Source organism: Hevea brasiliensis, chromosome 1 (assembly GCF_030052815.1).
Source record: "Hevea brasiliensis isolate MT/VB/25A 57/8 chromosome 1, ASM3005281v1, whole genome shotgun sequence".
In the NCBI taxonomy this organism is placed as follows: Eukaryota; Viridiplantae; Streptophyta; class Magnoliopsida; order Malpighiales; family Euphorbiaceae; genus Hevea; species Hevea brasiliensis.
In genome coordinates this window covers 117,995,887-118,016,159 of record NC_079493.1, presented here as the reverse complement: position 1 = coordinate 118,016,159, position 20,273 = coordinate 117,995,887, and the positions used below count along the sequence as shown (strand labels likewise).

At 34.6% G+C, this 20,273-nt stretch overlaps 1 protein-coding gene, 1 long non-coding RNA gene and 1 pseudogene across 2 annotated transcripts; all 3 read left to right on the top strand.

The window, feature by feature from the left end:
- Positions 1-124: 124 nt before the first annotated feature.
- LOC110634836 (putative receptor-like protein kinase At3g47110) lies at positions 125-3,659 on the top strand. The gene is made up of 2 exons (XM_021783984.2): positions 125-2,954; positions 3,035-3,659. Exons 1-2 carry the CDS (start codon positions 266-268, stop codon positions 3,490-3,492), a joined length of 3,147 nt encoding a protein of 1,048 aa, XP_021639676.2. The 5' UTR covers positions 125-265; the 3' UTR covers positions 3,493-3,659.
- A 1,364-nt stretch (positions 3,660-5,023) lies between these two features.
- On the top strand, positions 5,024-14,814 carry LOC110634838 (putative receptor-like protein kinase At3g47110; annotated as a pseudogene).
- On the top strand, positions 5,959-6,605 carry LOC131180849 (uncharacterized). Its single transcript, XR_009149518.1, has 2 exons — positions 5,959-6,152; positions 6,254-6,605. It is a non-coding gene; the product is annotated as an uncharacterized LOC131180849 (long non-coding RNA).
- Positions 14,815-20,273: the final 5,459 nt, after the last annotated feature.

Below are 20,273 nucleotides of genomic sequence, written 5' to 3'. Positions count from 1 at the left end.
TACCTACTCAATTAACAAAAAGAAATTGTTATTTTATTTTATTTTTTGCTTAAACATTTTAATAGACCTGACCATGCATGGTGTTGGTACATAATTATTTTTTTTCTTCTTTTCCAAACCATGACTCCACAATTCCTAAGCACCGTAAAACAGCTTATCCTTGATATCAAATGGGACTTAACCCATCTTAGCTTATATATTCTGTACCTGACCGTATTAGCTTTCACTAAAAAATTTTCTTAAACCACCCATCTCGCCATACGCCATGTACCAAATGAAATCATATTCTCTTTCCCTTGGCTTTCTTCTCTGCTTCATCAACTTACAGTGGATGCAAGCTGATGCTGCTTCAGGAAATGAAACGGATCAACTTGCTTTGCTCAAGTTCAAGGAAACAATAACGGGTGATCCAAATCAAATCTTCAAGTCGTGGAATGACTCCCTCCATTTTTGCAATTGGTTTGGAATCACATGCAGTTCCAAGCATCAGAGAGCCACATCCTTGGTCTTAAAAGGCCAGAATTTGTTTGGATCCATATCACCATACATCGGCAACCTGAGTTTTCTCAGGTTCATCAACCTTCAAAACAACAGTTTATGTGGTGAGGTTCCACAAGAAGTTGGCAGGTTATTTCGACTGCAATATTTCCTTCTCAACAACAATTCATTGGAAGGCAAAATTCCAACCAACTTGACAGGTTGTTCTCAACTCAGGGTGATTAGTTTACAGGGGAATAATCTATCAGGAAAGATTCCAGAAGAGCTTGGTCGTTTAATAAAGCTTCAGGAGCTTTGGCTTGACAAGAACAATCTGAAGGGAGAAATCCCAGCTTCTCTAGGCAATCTTTCGTCTCTCACCATCTTTTATGTGACATTCAACAGTTTGGTGGGACATATTCCTGATGACATGGGCAGATTAGCAAGCTTAACAACTCTGGCTGTTGGAGTTAATCAACTATCTGGTATAATCCCTCCATCCATTTTTAATATCTCATCTTTAGTGAAGTTCCAAGTTACAAGAAACCAACTCAATGGGAGTCTCCCAGACAAGATAGGCCTCACTCTCCCAAATCTTAATTTCTTTGGCTTTGGTGAAAATGATTTTTCTGGGTCAATCCCAAATTCACTATTCAATGCCTCTCAATTGGAAATAATTGATCTTGGTTGGAATAACTTTGTTGGACAAGTTCCAATGAATATAGGAAATCTGAAAAATCTTTGGAGGATACGACTTCATGGAAATAACTTAGGGAGCAATTCGACCAATGATTTGGCTTTTTTCACCTCGCTGGAGAACTGCACCAAGCTGAAAATCTTGGACTTTGGCAGAAACAATTTTGGGGGTGTTTTGCCCAATTCTGTGTCTAATCTGTCAACTGAACTCAATCTATTTTATTTTGGGCGCAATCAAATCAGGGGCACCATTCCTGCAGGGTTAGAAAATCTCATCAACTTAGTTGGATTTGTGATGCACTATAACATCTTCACAGGTGTTATTCCCTATTACTTTGGGAGGTTTCAAAAATTACAAGTTTTGGATTTAACAGGAAATAGATTGTCAGGTCAGTTACCATCCTCCTTAGCTAACCTTACTCAATTGTCTATCCTCTTCATATCAAAAAACAATTTCGAAGGTACCATTCCTTCAAACTTTGGAAACTTGAAAAGATTGAATTGCTTTGTCATTTCACAAAACAAACTCAGTGGAGGTATACCCCATGAACTTCTAGGCCTTTCTTCTTTATCACAGGCACTAGACTTGTCACACAACTCATTAAGTGGTAACCTACCTCCAGAAATAGGGAAGCTAACCAGCCTGACGACATTAGTCATCTCTGGAAATAATCTTTCTGGAGAAATTCCGACAACCATTGGAAAATGCTTGAGTTTGGAATATGCTTACCTGCAAGATAATTCATTTCAAGGAACCATCCCATCATCATTGGCTTCCCTAAAAGGCCTTCAGCATTTAGATCTTTCACGAAATAACTTGACAAGAAAAATTCCTGAAGGTCTAAAAAGCATTCAATTTTTAGTTTATCTAAATCTTTCGTTCAACGATCTTGAGGGTGAGGTACCAACTGAAGGAGTCTTTAGAAATGCAAGCGCATTGTCACTAACTGGAAACAGTAAGCTTTGTGGTGGTGTCCCAGAGCTCAACCTACCAAAATGCCCCGGGAAGATGACGGAGAAAGGGAAATCCCTTGCTTTTAAGCTGGCAATCATACTTCCTTCTGCAGCTTTTTGTGCTTTGTTGTTGTTGGCCTTTCTTGTGTATTGTAAGATGAGGTCAGAAAAGAAATCTGCTATCCACAACCTTCAGAGGTCATCTTCAGAATCCTTAATGATGAACCGCATTCTTTTGAAGGTATCTTACAGAGAACTATCTCAGGCAACAAATGGATTCTCTTCTAATAATTTAATTGGATCTGGCAACTTTGGCTCTGTATATAAGGGATTTCTAGATCAAGTAAAAAGATCAGTAGCGATTAAAGTTCTAAAGCTTGAAACAAAAGGTGCTTCAAAGAGCTTTATAGCTGAATCCCAAGTGCTAATGAATGTCCGTCATCGGAATCTTGTCAAGTTGTTGGCATATTGCTCAAGTATGGATGGAAAACTTGATGAATTTAAAGCTCTGGTATTTGAATTCTTGGGAAATGGGAGCTTAGAGATGTGGTTGCATCCTGATATCGATCGAACCAAGAATTTAAGCCTTCTTCAGAGGTTAAATGTAGCTATTGATGTGGCATCTGCCTTGCATTATCTTCATGACCTCTGTGAAAGACCAATTATTCACTGTGACTTGAAGCCCAGCAATGTCATTCTAGATGATGATATGGCTGCCCATGTGTGTGATTTTGGTCTAGCAAGGCTCCTCTCAACTTCCCATCCTTCGTCTCAAAATCAATTCAGCACAACAGGGATCAAGGGAACAATTGGTTATGCAGCTCCAGGTAATCTCCCATTAACTCCATTTTTAATCATCTTTAATTGATTGTTAACATTTCAACTAAATTAATTCTTTAAATTGCAGAATATGGAATGGGCTGTGAGGCATCGAGAATGGGAGATGTGTATAGCTATGGGATCCTCGTGTTAGAGATGTTCTCAGGAAGAAGACCAATTGATGAAATGTTCAAAGAGTGCTTCAATCTCCATGGCTTTGTGAAGGCAGCATTGCCACAAAGAGTAATGCAGATTGTGGATCCAAATCTCCTTACAGAAGAAACAAAAGAGGACGATCAGAATCTAATAGAGGAAGATGAAGAAATCATTAGCTGTGAGATCCTAAGCAAAAAAAGAGCAAATGTGAGAAATTGCTTGCTCTCAATCCTTGAAATTGGAGTTACATGTTCAAAAGAATCGCCTAAAGAAAGAATGAGCATGAGAGATGTCACCAACCAACTGCATATGATTAAGAATGCTTTCCTTGAAGGAAGTGGTCCAAGCACAACATCCCAAGATCCATCGTTGTGTATCACTGTGGATTGAACTTTCCAAATTTGCTCTCACAAATACCATATATACTTATGATGTATCTAGACAATGCTAAATGAGCATTTATATTTATATTGTGACGAGCACATGGCTGTAGATTTAATACTAAAGCAATTTATTATTTAATCCCAATAGAACTTTACTGTTTGTTTGATGAGAAAATGCAGCAACTTTTGAGAAAATAAACTTTCAGAAACATGTTAACACCATTTATTTCAGGAATTTAATATGTGATATCCATTTGTGACATCCACATGTGCCTACTAATTTCAGAAAGCGAGTCCAAAACTGATGTAACTCAAAAAACGATTGTCCCAATTTGCTGATAATAATCAGGTTTCAAGTTTATATCCTTCTTAACAGGTTAATTTTTACTGATACATAGCATAGGTCCTGGCCGTGCGAGCTCATGCCTAAGGGGTAAATTTCAATAACTATCCCTGAACTTATATGGTTATAATACTACAGTCCTTAAACTTTAAAACGTAACATAAAATTCCCTAAACTTTTAAATTTTACACAGTAAAATTCCTTTAACTTTCAATTACTGATTTTTGAGTTGAAAACTGATGTGAACAGCTCCCGCATGGCTCTTAGTCAATATTTCTCTCTCATCTCTTATTTAAATTGTAAAATTATTCTCTCTACACCTGAAAAATCATTCTATTTATAGTGAGAAAAATGATTCAATTTACACATAACTTGAGAGAAAAAAGTGAAATATTGACTAAGCTCAATGATAGAATTGTTTAGGTCAGCATCTAACTGAAAAACCGACAATTAGAAGTTAGAGAGATTTTACTGTGCAAAATTTGAAAGTTGAAGGGGTTTTATGTTACATTTTTATGTTAAGGGACTATAATGTTATACTAGATAAGTTCAGGGACGATTGTCAAAATTTATCCCATGCCCAAGCGTAAGGTGTGAGTGTTGAGTGCTAAGGATGGACAGCACTATGAGCAGGGGCGGAGCTTCATGGGATTAGAGAAGGCCATGGCTCCCACTCTTCTAATTTTTTATTTATATAATATATAAAAAACTTATCTCATGTTTTGGAAAAGTTATTAGGGATTTGATGTCCAATTGCTATCAATTTAATGAATTTTTATAGTGAAACTTAGTTGTATGTGCATTAGTTTTATTGTATAATTTTTTCAATTTAACCTATTAAAAGTAATTAAATAATCTAATTGTAAAAGGACCAAAACTACATCTATTCAATCAAACTATTAGCCCATCAAACAACCAATATTTCTTCTTGTCTTATTCATATTATCTCAACTAAACTTAAAACTACATGTTCAAACAATTTTTCTGGAAAGCTTCGCCATTCCTTACAATTAATTTTACATAATTAATGTTTAAATCTTGACAATCTCTTTCTTTTTAATTTTTTTTTTTAGATAAAAAGAGAAATGCAGGCTGATATATGTATATACATCAACGAATGCAAAGCAATTTCAGTATACACTAATTAACTTGTTCTTACTTAACATTCTATAAGCTGCCTGTCTCTCCAAACCAAATGAGGCTGTGTGGTATCAGTTTCCATTGCCCTTTTCTTATCATCTATCTTCAAGTGATTCTTTTATTTTCTGTGAACCTACGGTGGAAGCAAGCTAATGCTTCAGTAAATAATGAGACTGATGGACTTGCTCTGCTCAAGTTAAAGGAAGGAATAAATATTGATCCAAATCAAATCTTGAAGTCATGGAATGATTCCCTCCCATTTTGCAATTGGTTTGGAGTCACATGCAGTCACCGGTATCAGAGGGTCATGTAACGCCCTCACTGTCGGTAGTCCGTATATTCTACTGTTCCGACGGCTAATATCTGTTCGTACAGTCAGAATGCCGGGAACTACACTTAAACGATAGTGAGGAGACATAAAATGATGAAATAAATGATAAGAGAATACAAGAAAAATTAAGAGAAAATAAAAGAGATAAAGTGCAATTGGGTTAAACGTGCCGGAATCGTAGCAATGGGTGACCGCACTGGGAAGTTACACTGAAGGCAATTGCGGACCTCAGGACTACGGGAAACCCCGAGAAATAATTTTCAGGACTTAATTAAAAGTCTACTAAGGTATAATTAATATTGGAAATATCAAAGAAAATTTAGTTAATCGGCAAAGAGGAAAACGAAAATTTAAGAAATCGGCGGATCACAGATTAAATTGGTATTACCAAAAAAGTCCGAATATGACCCAAAGAGGGGCATTTTGGTCATTTGACACCTAAAGTTGACTTTTGACCTAAATGTCCATTAAAAATAAATGATATTAAATTTTAAAAACCCCATAAAAAGATAAATTTATACATATAGTGTAATTAAGAGAAAATGGAGGGTATAATTGTAAATAATAAAACTTGATTATTTTAATATTTTATTAAGTCATTAGTGGAGGTATAAAAGGCATTAGTGGACCAAAATTTCCACTAATCAATTCACCTTCTTCAACCTTCATCACCTTGCCGAATTGAAGCTCTCTCCAAACCTCCATAGCTCTTCCTTCATGCAAGCTTCAATTTCTCTCAATCTCACCATGATTTCCACTAGTCCCTTCACAAGAAATTGTCCACACATCATGGGAAGGCTATAAGCAGCAAGAAAAGAAGCTTTGGTGAAGGTTGAGAAGTGGTAAACCAAAGGTTAGTGCTTAATCTTCCTATTTTCCTTCATTAATTCTTGTTTAGAGCTTTGGATGAGTTTATTTGCTAAGAAAAATTGATGAAAATTGATGAGTATGTAGGAGGCATGAATTCGGCAGCCATGGACGTTGAAGAAGTTTGAGTTATTTTTACATGTAATTGATGGGCAATGAAGTTGATTAGGCTAATTACGTATACTAGCAATTTGATGTTATGTGTAAGTTTGAAATAGATACTTTGAAGTAGGGTTATGAAATGAATATGGAAGTTGGGAGCAATCTTTAATTCGGCAGCCTTAATCTTCATGAGAATATGATTAATTCTTTCATGTATATGGTGATTAGTGAGGTTGATTAGTGTGCTTACATATACTAGAACTTAATTGTCATGTGTATGCTTGAGGTTGATACATTGAAGTAAGGTTTTGAAATAAATATTAAAGATTTATGTGAATGTGTAATTCGGCAGCTTTGAGGTACCTAGGAGATGGATTATTTCATGAATTTAAATGGTAATTTGTGATATTGATAAATAAGCAAATGAGGGCTATATGTTCATTGATGAAAATATTTATACTAGAAATTTAATGGAATGTGAATTAAACGTGTAATTGCTGGACATTTGATCAAATAGAGTTGAATGTATTATTGCTGAACATTTGACCAAATTGAGATGTGATTGATGCTAATAAGAAGTGTGATGTATGCAATTTGTAGTTTGGGAGAAGGAGGAATGAAAATTGGAAGTGCAATTTCTGTGCAGGTTGGGTTTTGTTGAGGACAGTATATATTTTGACCCATAACTGACCTTGTGTGACCCCAATTGGTATGAGGCCAATTGGAGGTGAAATATGATCTATAATGGACTAATTTTCATGTATATGTCATGCCAAAATTCTGCCTAAAAAGTGACGTAAAAATTGACCTAATACGGATTATCAATTAGTGAATCCAGAAAATGACCAAATGAACAATGTTCATTCATTTGGCCATAACTCACTGTAGTCAGGTCCAAATGACTTAAAATTTATATCATTGGAAAGTTTAGACATAGGGCCCAATGTAAGTAGGATTTGCATTTTGGTTCATGTATAATGAAATGTATATTAATTTTGAACTCTGTAAATAAATTGTAATTATATTTTGAGACTGTAAATTAATTTTGAGAATGTATGTATATAAATTTTCACGTGAATGAATGAATGAAAAATATATTCATTTGAAATTATTTGAGTAAAGAAAGGACATGATATGACATGTAGAGTTATGAATAGATATGAAACTGTTTTTAATAGGTAGCCAGTGGAACCCGCTAGATGCTAATAAAACAGAGGAGACTCTGTCCGAGTTCCACAGAAATATATTGTGAATAAAAAAAAAATTATATATATATATATATATATATATATATATATATATATATATATATATATATATATTCCCACATCATTTCTATAAGTTTAAAATTAACAAGAGACACGACAGGACAAGATAGGGTGCTCCGACACCGAATATGGACTCGGCTACACTGTAGACTGGTGAGGGGTATTACAGGTCACATCCTTAGACTTGGAAGGGCAGAATTTATTTGGATCTATATCACCATATATTGGCAACCTGAGTTTTCTTAAGACCATCAACCTCCAAAACAACAGTTTACATGGTGAAGTTCCACAAGAAATTGGTAGGTTATTTCGTCTGCAAAATTTGTTTCTCAACATTAATACTTTGGAAGGCGAAATTCCAATCAACTTGACTCGCTGTTCCAGGCTGAGGACACTTGATTTGGGATGGAGCTACCACATATCAGGAAAAATCCCAGCAGAACTTGGTTCTTTGAATAAGCTTCAGAAACTTAGCCTTATCTCAAACAACCTGACAGGAGAAATCCCAGCTTCCTTGGGCAACCTTTCATCGCTCACTGCCTTTCTTGTATAATACAACGGCTAGCAGGGAAATATTCCTGATGATTTGGGCAAATTAACAAGCTTGACCTATTTTGGTGTTGGAACAAATCAACTATCTGGTACAATTCCTCAATCCCTTTTCAATATCTCTTCTATCACAAGATTTTCTGTTGTAAATAATCAACTCCATGGGAATCTCCCAGACAACTTAGGCGTCTCCCTGTCAAATCTCACATTACTGTCATTTAGTAACAATAATTTCTCTGGGACAATTCCAAATTCATTATTCAATGCTTCTCAACTGGAAGTAATTGATCTTGGTTCTAATAACTTTGTTGGACAAGTTCCAATGAATATAGGAAATCTTAAAAACCTCTGGTGGATAGGACTTTATGGAAATCATCTGGGAAGTAATTCAACCAATGACTTGGCTTTTCTTGACTCTTTGATAAACTGTACCAAGTTGAAAAAGTTCGGTTTTGGTCTAAACAATTTTAGGGGTGTTTTCCCCAATTCTGTGTCTAATCTGTCAATCGAAATTGATTTACTTTATTTTGGGCAAAATCAAATCAGAGGCACCATTCCTGCAGGGTTAGAAAATCTCATCAAGTTGACTGGATTAGTCATGAACAATAATCTTTTATCAGGTGTCTTCCCCAGTTACCTTGGGAAGTTTGACAAACTAGAAAGTTCGAGTTTAGCTCGAAATAGGTTGTCAGGTGAGATTCCATCCTCCATCGGAAACGTTACCCATTTGCTTGAACTCGACTTATCAGACAACAATTTTCAAGGAAGCATTCCTTCAAGCATTGGAAACTGCCAAATTACTTAGACATTGCACATAACAGACTGACTGGAGTAATTCCCCCTGAGGTTTTACTTCTTCCATCCTTGACACAAATACTGAATTTATCTCTAAACTCCTTAACTGGAGTCCTATCTTTTGAAGTAGGAAAGCTGTCCAATTTAGGTATACTAGATGTCTCAGAAAATGATCTTTCGGGTGAAATTCCTGCAACAATTGGAATTCCTTTATCTGCAAGGTAATTCCTTTCAAAGGACCATCACTCCATCTTTGGCGTCCCTGAGAGGCCTTCAATATTTAGATCTTTCACAAAACCAGTTGACAGGGCGAATTCCAAAAGATCTACAGACATTCCATATTTACTTTACCTGAATCTTTCTTTCAGTAATCTTGAGGGTGAAGTACCAACTGGAGGAGTTTTCGGAAATGCAAGTGCGCTATCATTAACCGGTAATAATAAGCTTTGCGGCGGTGTCCCAGAACTCAATCTACCAAAATGCCCCTACAAGAGAGGAGGGTCTTCTTTTTATAATCTGGCAAATTATACTCACTCTCGTGGCTGTGTGTCTCTTATCGATATTAGCCTTTCTTCTTCTTTATTGGAAAAGAAATCCAAAGCGGAGGTCATCATCTTCATCGTCAATAATGAACCAATTTTTGAAGGTATCTTATGGAGACATTTCTCGTGCAACAAATGGATTGTCCTCCAAAAATTTGATTGGATCTGGCAGCTTCGGCTCTGTATATAAACGATTTTTAGATCAAGTTGAAAGACCAGTAGCTGTTGAAGTCCTGAAGCTTGAACAAAAGGGTGCTTACAAGAGCTTTATTTCTGAATGCAAAGTGTTGGTAAGCATCAGGCATCAAAATCTTGTTAAGATGTTGACATGTTGCTCTAGCATGGATTACAAACTTAATGAATTCAGAGCTCTAATCTTTGAATTCATGGGAAATGGGAGCTTGGAGAAGTTGTTGTATCCTAACATAGAAGGCAAAACTCAATCAAGGAATTTAAACCTGCTTCAGAGATTAAATATTGCAGTTGATGTGACATCAGGCTTGCAATATCTTCATGAGCAATGTAAAAATCCAATTATTCATTGTGACCTGAAACCCAGCAATGTTCTTTTGGATGATGACATGGTTGCTCATGTATCTGATTTTGGTCTAGCAAGACTCATTTCAACAAGCAACAAATCATCTCAAAGCATGTCTAGTGTGTCTACCACAACTGGAATAAGAGGAACAATTGGTTATGCTCCTCCAGGTAATGACCTGATCCGACTTCTTTCTTTTCCTGCTTCAAACTTGCTGTTTTCATAATGGCTATTAACAGATTAACATAATTCTTCTCTAAATTGCAGAGTATGGAATGGGTTGTCCAGCATCGAAAGAGGGGGATGTATATAGCTTTGGAATCCTTGTATTAGAGATGTTCTCAGGAAGATCACCAATTGATGAAATATTCAAAGATGGCTTAAATCTTCGCAGCTTTGTGAAGGCAGCATTGCCAGAAAGCCTTGTGCAAGTCATGGACCCCAACCTCCTCACAGAAGAAATAGAAGAAACAAAAGCTGCAACAACAGCATCAGAAGAAAAAGAAGTGTCCAACAGTAATGGAAACCTGAGCATGATGAGTGCGAAAGCACAAAATTGTGTAGTTTCAGTGCTTGAAATTGGTATTGCCTGTTCAGCAGAATCACCCAAAAAACGAATGAGCATGGAGGATGTCAGCAGACAACTAAAGTTGATTAAAAAGACTTTTCTTGGTATCTGAATCCACAAAGGTAGAACAGGTGAACAATTTTTTCCTTATCTAAATCCACGAAAACATTTACTTTCAATCTTGTCTCTCTTTATCCTGCAAAATTCCATCTGGTCTGTCTTTATTGTCAATCTTGTACTTTCCAGTTCTTTAGCAGATAATTGCTTCGATCTTCAAACCTATTTAATGGGAATAGTATACATTTTTATCATTTGGGTTAAGTGTTTAATCAACAATCGGAAGGGAATGGAAAGCAAATTCTTTACCTTTTCAGTACTTTTCATCAGAGTGCTCTTTACACCTGATTGCAGCTTGACTTTCAGTAAAAATAGAAAAAAAATAAATAAATAAAGGCGGGAGCAATACTTCGGTTCAATTCAAAACCGAGCTAAATCGGTCTTCGAATAGAATGTATTTTCATAAATTTTTAATCCGAATTGAAACCGATTTTATTAATAAACCGAACCAAATTTACAGTTCGGTTCAATAGTTTCAATTTTGATGCAAAAGCAGCACAGAGCGCATTGCCTCTAAAAGAGGGGGAAAAAAAAAAAGGAAACTCTTCGCTTTATGAGAAGGGTAAAGAAGAAGATGATGAGTTGATGGTGATTACTAACAACGTGACTATGTGAGGCGATAGCACACCGACGAGGAAGAGGTAGAGGAAGAGGCAACAGTAGTATCATCGTTCATCGTTCTGGTGTCCAATCTGGGATGTTTCATAAACTTATCTCCACCTTTATTGGGCTCCATGAGCTTCAATCCCTTTTGGAGCTTCTTACAGAAGAGGAAATTGTCACGGCATGCAGGCAAGTGTTGAAAAAAGGGAGCAGAAAGAAATTGGAAGCACAGAGCCAAAATGGACTTGAGTAAAGAGAACTTTTATTAAGAAGGACTAAATCAAAATTTACTACTTACTCTCAACTAAGGTTTGGTACATCTCACCACACCATAGGACCCATTCACTTTTTTCCGTCATTCACTCACGTGCAGTCGCGGACACCAAGGGTGTAAATGAGTTGATTTGAGCGATGTATTTTATTAAATCAAATTAAAAAGTTAATTTTAATAATATTTAAATTGAAATTAATAAATTAAATTATAAAATTATATATATTTAATTTTAATAATCACATATAATAAATTAAATTTTGTATCAATAATTTATTTATAAAAATAAAGAATCCAATCAAAAATAATAATTCTTGTGAAATATAAAAACATAGGTCTTTAGGTCTATTATTGATTCGCAGACCAATGTTAGGATATTAGTGTCTTTTTTCTCTTTTCCTTTTTTATTTGGGATAATTGTTAAAAAAAACTTATATTTTTTTAATTTTTACAATTCTATCGTATACTATAAAAAATATCAATTAAATTTTGAATTTTGAATTTTTATTAATTCTACCCTATCGTTAACAAAACTGTTATGTCACTAATAAAAACACCACACTAGATGGTATAAAGATGCCACATCATTTGTCAAGTAATGTCATGATAGGTATAGTTAATAAGAGTTAAAAATTACAAATAATTTTTTTAGAAAGGTATGATTATAAAAAAAAAATTATAAATATAAGCTTTTTTGGCAATTTTCTCAACCTATTTTAATTTATACAAAATTTCAAATTACTTTTAAAATTGAAAATTAATTAACAATTGTGGATTAACAATGAAAAGATGTAACATTAAAATTGATACAAAATTTATTTCAAACATAATTGAATAGCAAAAAATATTCATATAATCAACTTTAACTATTTTTAGATATTTAATTATTATTGCTGTAAATATTTTAATTGATTATATATAATTTTTATAGTAAATATTTAAGAGAAATTTATTTTTTAGTCTTTAGATTATGTCAGGGGATGGTAACGTGTAAAGTATCCATAAAAATTATATACATAAATTATATTTATAAATAATAATTTATATTTTAAAATTAAGTTAGAAGTTTTCTTGGTCGAGCGAATTACACCGCTCACTTCACCACTCAACTCACTGCGACGTGTGAGCCTATTTTCATATTTTTGAATAAAAATTCCTCTACCAGGCATTAATCACACAATTTAGTCATAGTTGCCCTTTTTTTTTCCTCAACTTAATTTCTTAACCCAGCCTTTTTTTATTACCTCTTCCTTTTGTACTATTTTGTTTCTGATATTTGTGCATTGCCTTCGTTTATCGTTGAATTTTGTTCATTAGGCGAAATGGCTGTTAATCTGGTACTGCACTTCAAATTTTCATTAATTATGTCAAAGAAGTTCAGAAGGAAGCTGAAATTTTAGTGCAGATATTTAAACGTACCAATGTCTGTTGTTTCAAATCTTGATACATAATTGTTGGTAGAAATTAGATAACAATGCCATCTTTGGACACCGCGTTGCTTCTTGAACTCGTCATTAGGTTAAGCGCGCGCGCTCACACACTCTCTCTCTCTCTCCCTCTGTTTTCATCACCTTTCTCCCCACAGTGTCTTCCATTTATCTCTACACTCAACCATTCTCACACCGATAAACCACTCTTGCTCTTGCCTGCAACCAAATAGCTATTTATAGGCAAGATTTTGTATATACATGGCAATGCAACACATATAAAGCAAGGGCATTTCTTTCAAAGCACTATAGTTATTTCTTTTCCAGCACATACGAAGGGTAAGTATGAGAAAATACTGTTTATGCATTACTGTAATTGGACATTTCTGCGTAAATTTAAGGGCATTTTTTTAAAAATACTGCAAGCACAGTACATGGTAGAAGAAACAACGCAAAGTGCCATCAATTTTAAGATACAGATCGTTACAAACACATGGCTTCAAATTTCTATAATGCTAAACAAATACTAAAGCAATTTTATCATTTAGCAAATATTAAATACTTTTTAGTATTTAATTCCCAAAGAACTTTTACTATTTGTTTGATGACGAAATGCAACTAATTTATAAGTAAAATAGATGGACGGAGGGAGTATGCACAACACAACATGTGAAAGTGGACGGAATACATATATATATAGAGGGAGAGAGAGAGAGAGAGAGAGAGAGAGAGAGAGAGAGAGAGAAATTTCAACAATCCTATTGCTATCAATTTGACCCATTAAAAGAAAATAATCTAAATGTAAAAATACATCTATTCAACCGAACTATTAGCTCATGAAACAACCAATATTTCTGGGAACGTAAGACAGTCAGATAATTACTGATTGTTGTATTATTCTTATTGTCTCAGCTAAACTAAAACTACATGTTCAAACAATTTTTCAAATTCCTAAGTGCAAAAAAAGAAAACTTCTTCAAATGACTGCTATTATATGTGTACTCTAATTGTATGACTAGTTCTTAACATTCTAAAAGCTGCCTGTCTCTCCAAACCAAATGAGGTTCCGTGGTATCAGCTTCCATTCTCCTTCTCTTATCATCTATCTTCAAGTGATTCTCCTATTTTCTGTGAACTTACAGTGGAAGCAAGCTTATGCTTCAGGAAATGAGACTGATCGACTTGCTTTGCTCAAGTTGAAGGAAGGAATAACTAGCGATCCAAATCAAATCTTCAATTCATGGAATGACTCCCTCCCTTTCTGTAACTTGTTTGGAATCATATGCAGTCACCGGCATCAGAGGGCCACATCCTTAGATTTGGAAGGGCATAATTTACTTGGATCTATATCATCGTATATAGGCAACGTGAGTTTTCTTCGGATTATTAACCTCCAAAACAACAGTTTTCATGGTGAAGTTCCACAAGAAGTTGGTAGGTTATTTCGCCTGCAAAAATTGTTTCTCAACAACAATACTTTGGAAGGCGAAATTCCAATCAACTTGACTCGCTGTTCCCAGCTCAGGTTACTCCATTTGGGACGGAACCATCGCATATCAGGAAAAATCCCAGCAGAACTTGGTTTTTTAACAAAGCTTGAGAACCTTGGCCTTAACTCAAACAATCTGAGAGGAGAAATCCCAGCTTCCTTGGGCAACCTTTCATCACTCACTTCCTTTCGTGTATCCTATAACGGCTTGATGGGAAATATTCCAGACGAGTTGGGCAAATTAAAAAGCTTAACAGCTTTTGGTGTTACAGCAAATCAACTGTCTGGTGCAATCCTCAATCCCTTTTCAATATATCTTCTATCAGAATCTTTTCAGTTATACAAAATCAACTCCGTGGGAATCTGCCACACAACATAGGTATCACTTTCCCAAATCTCATATTTTTCTCTTGTGGATACAATAGTTTCTCCGGGACAATTCCAAATTCGTTATTCAATGCTTCTCAACTGGAAATTATTGACCTTGTTGGAATAACTTTGTTGGACAAGTTCCAAAGAATATAGGGCATCTTAAAAGGCTCTGGAGGATTCGAGTTTACGGAAATTATCTGGGAAGTAATTCAACCAATGACTTAGCTTTTCTCGACTCTTTGATAAACTGTACCAAGTTGAAAATCTTGGATTTGGGTAAAAACAACTTTGGAGGTGTTTTACCAAATTCTGTTGCAAATTTGTCAACCAAACTTGATCTATTTTATCTTGGGGAGAATCAAATCACAGGCAATATTCCTGCAGGGTTGGAAAATCTCATCAACCTAATTGGATTAGCCATGCACAACAATCTTTTCTCAGGTGTCGTCCCCAGTTACTTTGGGAAGTTTCACAAACTACAAAGTTTGTTTTTATATGTGTTGTGACTAAATCCGCAAGTATACGGGTCGTCTCAAGTAATAAAGTGATGAATCAAGTATCGTTCCCACGAGGATTTGCTGTTTGATTACTAAACTATGAATGAAGCGATTATTTGGGCTAATGATTAATGAATAAATGGTAAATGTAAATGAGCAAGGTAAATTGATTAATCTAATTGAAATGGGTAAAGAGCAAACAAATAAATTCTAATTCTAGTTCGCAATTAAACTAAAATTAACAATGGGTAATTTAAACGAAAGTCTAATTATGGTAAAAGTGATTCCAGTTGGGGTTTATGCATAAATTAATTGGGATTTGTCTTGGGCATTCCAATTTTTAGGGAAAAATAGAGTTTGAAGGAAATTGATTCTAAATCCCTTTGATATCTTTTTCAAGCAAATCAAAGTGTATTCTAAAATAACCAAACCTACTTTCGTATGTATTTGATTACTTTAAAACCCATTAAGTTTTGTAACCAATAATTAATTCCTCTTAAAGTCCTAGTTTATTTCTAAATCTAGGTGATTTTAAGTTCCCATCCATGATTACCCATCAATGACTTTCACCTTTCGGTCCTTCAATCAAATATTAACACAATACCCAATGGGTACCAACATTAGGTAAGTAAATCAAGCACACAAGGAAGGAATCAAAACTCATATTCATATAAAATAAGGAAATACCCAGTCCAAATCCACAAATTAATCTAAAACATATTTCCCAACTCTGAAATCTAAAGAAATTACTCACTCATGATGGTATTTACAAGAAATATTGATGGAAGAATAAAGAAAAACATAACAAAAGGACTGAAATAGGAAAACCCAGGTGGAAGAACCAAGGTCTCTGGTTTCTGGAGCTCCAAACTCGTGCAGCAACTCCTCTTCCTAGAGAGAATGGCGTCTTCTCTCCCTCTTTCTATATAATTTTCTTTCCTTTTTGTTTTTCCTTCCCTTCCTCTTATGGCAAAAATAAGGAAATGATGAATTTATATGGTCCCTAAAAGTTGCCCTAAAAGTAAATAAAAGACAAGGAGTGGATAGGAAATGAGGTGTAAAATTATCCAAGTCAAGAAAGACTATTCACGTTACGGGCATTCTCGCTTAGGGTCTTGGCTTAACCCTAAGCAGCTTCTTAGCAAATTTTAGCCTCTGGTCGCACTGTCTGCTTAAGGTTAAGCAGACCTTCAGCAAATCTCGGCAGACTTAGAGTAAAATGGACTTTTTTGCTCATGCTTAACTTGTGCTGCACCTTAAGCATTGCCGCTTTACCCTAAGCGGGATCTTAAGCAAAAACTCAAGCAAATTTTGGCTAACTTGCTCTTTCAAGGCTTGATTTCTTCAACTTTCCTCTATGCTTGAAGAACTCTAAATTTCTTCAAATCACTTCCTAATGCACTCATTGATCTTCGATTTGCCACAAAATCCTATCAAAAACATCAAAATTACAAAAATCAAATATAAAGTATCTAAAGTTAACAAATAAGCTAAAATAAAGCTAAAAACATAAAATATACTAAAATATAAGGGCAAAATGGATGCAAAACTATCCTAAAATGCCTATATGAAATGAGTGTAACAAATTCCCCCAAACTCAAACCTTTGCTTGTCCTCAAGCAAATTAAAACAATTAATACAATTTGGGGTACCTTGCCTTAAATTTATGAAAATTACTTATCCAAATTCTCAAGCTTACTTTTAGCCACCAACAAGCCATATACCCACTTTCAAGATGCAAAGAATTTAATCCTTACCAAAGTTATCACCGCTTAGCCTTGGGTCAATTATCCATATCATCAAGCCCAAACCAATCAATCACAAAGAATAATCATGCTTAAATAGACTATAGGGTAATCCATAAACTAAAGTGTCCCAAATAATGATAGAAGTACATGAATGTATTAGTGATATCACAATCCCATAGGCAATTCTCCTATTCCAATCTCCACTAATATAGCAAAACACTATCAAAAGATCAAAAGGACTTTCAAGGGTTGTAATGGGGCTAAGGGGGTGATAATGTGGCTAACAAAGAAAGGATAAAGGTAACAAAATATGAGAATAATCAAATTATTAAAAGATCAAGACACACAAAATTTTTTTATTTTTTATTTTTTTTATTATATATTTTTTATTTTTTTTATTTTTTTTTATTTTTTTATTTTTTTATTTTTTATTTTTTTATTTATTTATTTATTTTTTTTTGAATCAAATGGGGGAAGGAACTTTACAACTATTCACCAATGCTAGCATATAATTTTGAAGCTTTTGGAGGGACTACATAGATAACATTGACTTTGAATTATCCCTTTCAATTCACCCCCAAACTCATTTCTTTGTGTACTTGGGTAGTGAATTACTTTACATACCATAATTGAATTTGCTAGCCTCTTTTTTTTTTTTTTTTTTACTTTGAATCACTTCTCCCAACTAATTATTATTATTATTATTTTTTTTAAGTGTATCTATCGCTCAAAGAATTATTCTCATGGAGGGTAGGTAAGTATTTGGGTTTATGGCTAGGTATTAATGTGGGTTCCAAAGGAATAAGAGGGATAAATGTAGGCTCAAATTGGTTCCAAAGGGAAATTTTTAAGTAAGGTTGGCTAAGGCTAAAATATGGGTTTAAAATTCAAAGAATGCCTAGATCATTTCTTTTTCAAGTGCATGCTATGATTTCGCCTTGAAAGGTTTAGAAAGATTGTTCTATGATTGGTGAGACATCAATTAGCTACTTCTCATCCTAGAGTTTTCTTTAGGCACTCAAAGTCAATGCAATTGATTGGGTGGCCCTTGGCTAAGAAGATATAAACTAAGGCAAGAATCTAATAACTTTGCACCTATCTAGAACTTTCAATCCATCAAACCCTTCTAAAAGTAAGCTCAATTGCTCTTCAAAGCAACTCTCAATCCTCTAAGGACAAGGTAAAAAATTATTTTTATGATATGCATGATCCTAAAGTGAATGCATAAATCAAATTAAAACTAAGTGTAATCTATATGAAAACTATATGCAAATGTATGTGTATGAGTATAGACATGTGTGTGGTTTATGTATAAGTGTATGAATTATCTATATATAGATGAATGAAATGCAATAAATGAATGAAAGAAAATTTTAAAAAATTTTGCAAAAATTTTTTCCCTCACCCCCAAACTCAAATGAAACATTGTCCTCAATGTTTAAAATGAATGCAAAGATGGGCAAAATTGTGTAAACTAATCAATTAACGAAATTTATACAATTGGGGATTAAATCAATATAAGGTCAAGAATTCCAAAATTAGCTCAAAGTGATATTAACAATGAAGCTTTAGAGAGAAAAATGTGAAAAGGTATCCCAAATGTATGAATTGACACTGCTTAAGATGTTGCTTAACCTGCTGCGTAGGGTAAAGCGGAAGCATAAGCATTGGTAACATACCATAAGCTTAAATGGTGTAAGGAAAGCTGTTACCTGCAGCTGATGTGGAACAGATGCGGCTCAAAGAAAATTGTGCAACTCATCAATGTCAACAAAATTAGGATTGAAGAAAAAGATAAAGTGCAAAAATAATGTGCAAGAAGATGAAAAAGTGTAAAGAAATAAGATCTAACAGTTAAATCAAGAATTAAACTAAAAAGCATTCACAGAGTAACTATGTCCATAGCAGAAAATAAAATAAAATAAAGTAAACTAAAGTAAACTAAAGGAAAGAAGTGCAGTATAATCATAAAAACTAATTACCAAAGTATTACAACTAGTACCAAAGTTCGAAAACTAAAATAAACAGATTACAAAATAAACTTAAAACAGAAATTAAAAACTGCTGCTACTAATCAAGCTCTGCTATCAAGTCTTTGTTGCTGCATCGTGGTCCGCCTGTGTTCCGCAAGAGGTTCATTGTGATCCAAGCTTGTAAGCGCTTCAAATTTTCTATGAGGTCTTTCATTTCTTGAAACATGGCTTGGCCCCAATGATATAAGTTGTTGTAGGATTGGGCCAGTTTGTTGTAAAGCTCCAACATTTGAATTTGGTGTTGCTTCTGTTTCTTTTTAAGAGATAAAAATCTCTTTTTAAGTTTCTTTTCTAGCTTCTTCTTTTGGTTAACTCACATCGACCCATGGTTTCAATTTTGATTTCTAAGTTTTTCAAGGTAGCAAGAATTTTTGTGTTGTCGGTGAAGGAACAGATGGTTGGACAAAGGAAACTTGTTAATTTGGATTCCAAGGATCTTAAAAGGGATAAAATGTCTCACAAACGTGGGGTAGTGGTTGGTTGTGGTTCTGCTGGTGTAAAGGTAGTGGGGTCTGTAGTACCAGTGGTATCAGGATGCTGCTGTAACAGAGTATAGGTATGGCCTATTTTCTCACAAACATCCATATGCAGCAACATTGTGCTGTCTATATATGATTCCCCAGAAACTGGCAGCAATTTATATAGACTAGCATCAAAGCTAAATGAGTTTGCTATAGCAGTTATATACCCCCCAAAAACTATACTACCTTTAGTATGCTTTGTGACAATTTGGTGCCAATGAGTGGCTATGAAATGGGCTGTGCTTACTTGTTTTCTCTCCTTCATGCACCACAAGAGAAACAAGTCACCAAAGACTCACACATCATATCGTGTCCCCTCCTAAAACAAAGGTAAGAAATGAACCTATGGAGGTATTTCAATACATGGTCAACTATCCTAGAGGCTTTTGCAGTCCTCTGTCTATAATAACCCCCAAAAGGTGCAATATCCTTCCAGAATTGAACAGGGTCATAAACAGTTTGCTGCCACTCAATGTTTTTATATCCTGAATCCTGAAAACCAAAAATTGCATTCATAGCAGCCATGTCTAACTCCCTATCAATTCCAGCACATCGAAAATATATCATATCTTTATGTTCAGGCACTGTTGGTTTGAAACTCAGCCTTAGGGAACTCAAAAATTCCAGGGTTAGATCCTTGTACACTGGTTCCCTAATTTTAGCAAAA

Coding starts and splice junctions, on each gene's coding strand:
- LOC110634836 (XM_021783984.2), top strand. CDS start 266: ATGTACCAAATGAAATCATATTCTCTTTCCCTTGGCTTTCTTCTCTGC. Junction 2,955..3,034: donor AATTGGTTATGCAGCTCCAG/GTAATCTCCCAT, acceptor TTTAAATTGCAG/AATATGGAATGGGCTGTGAG.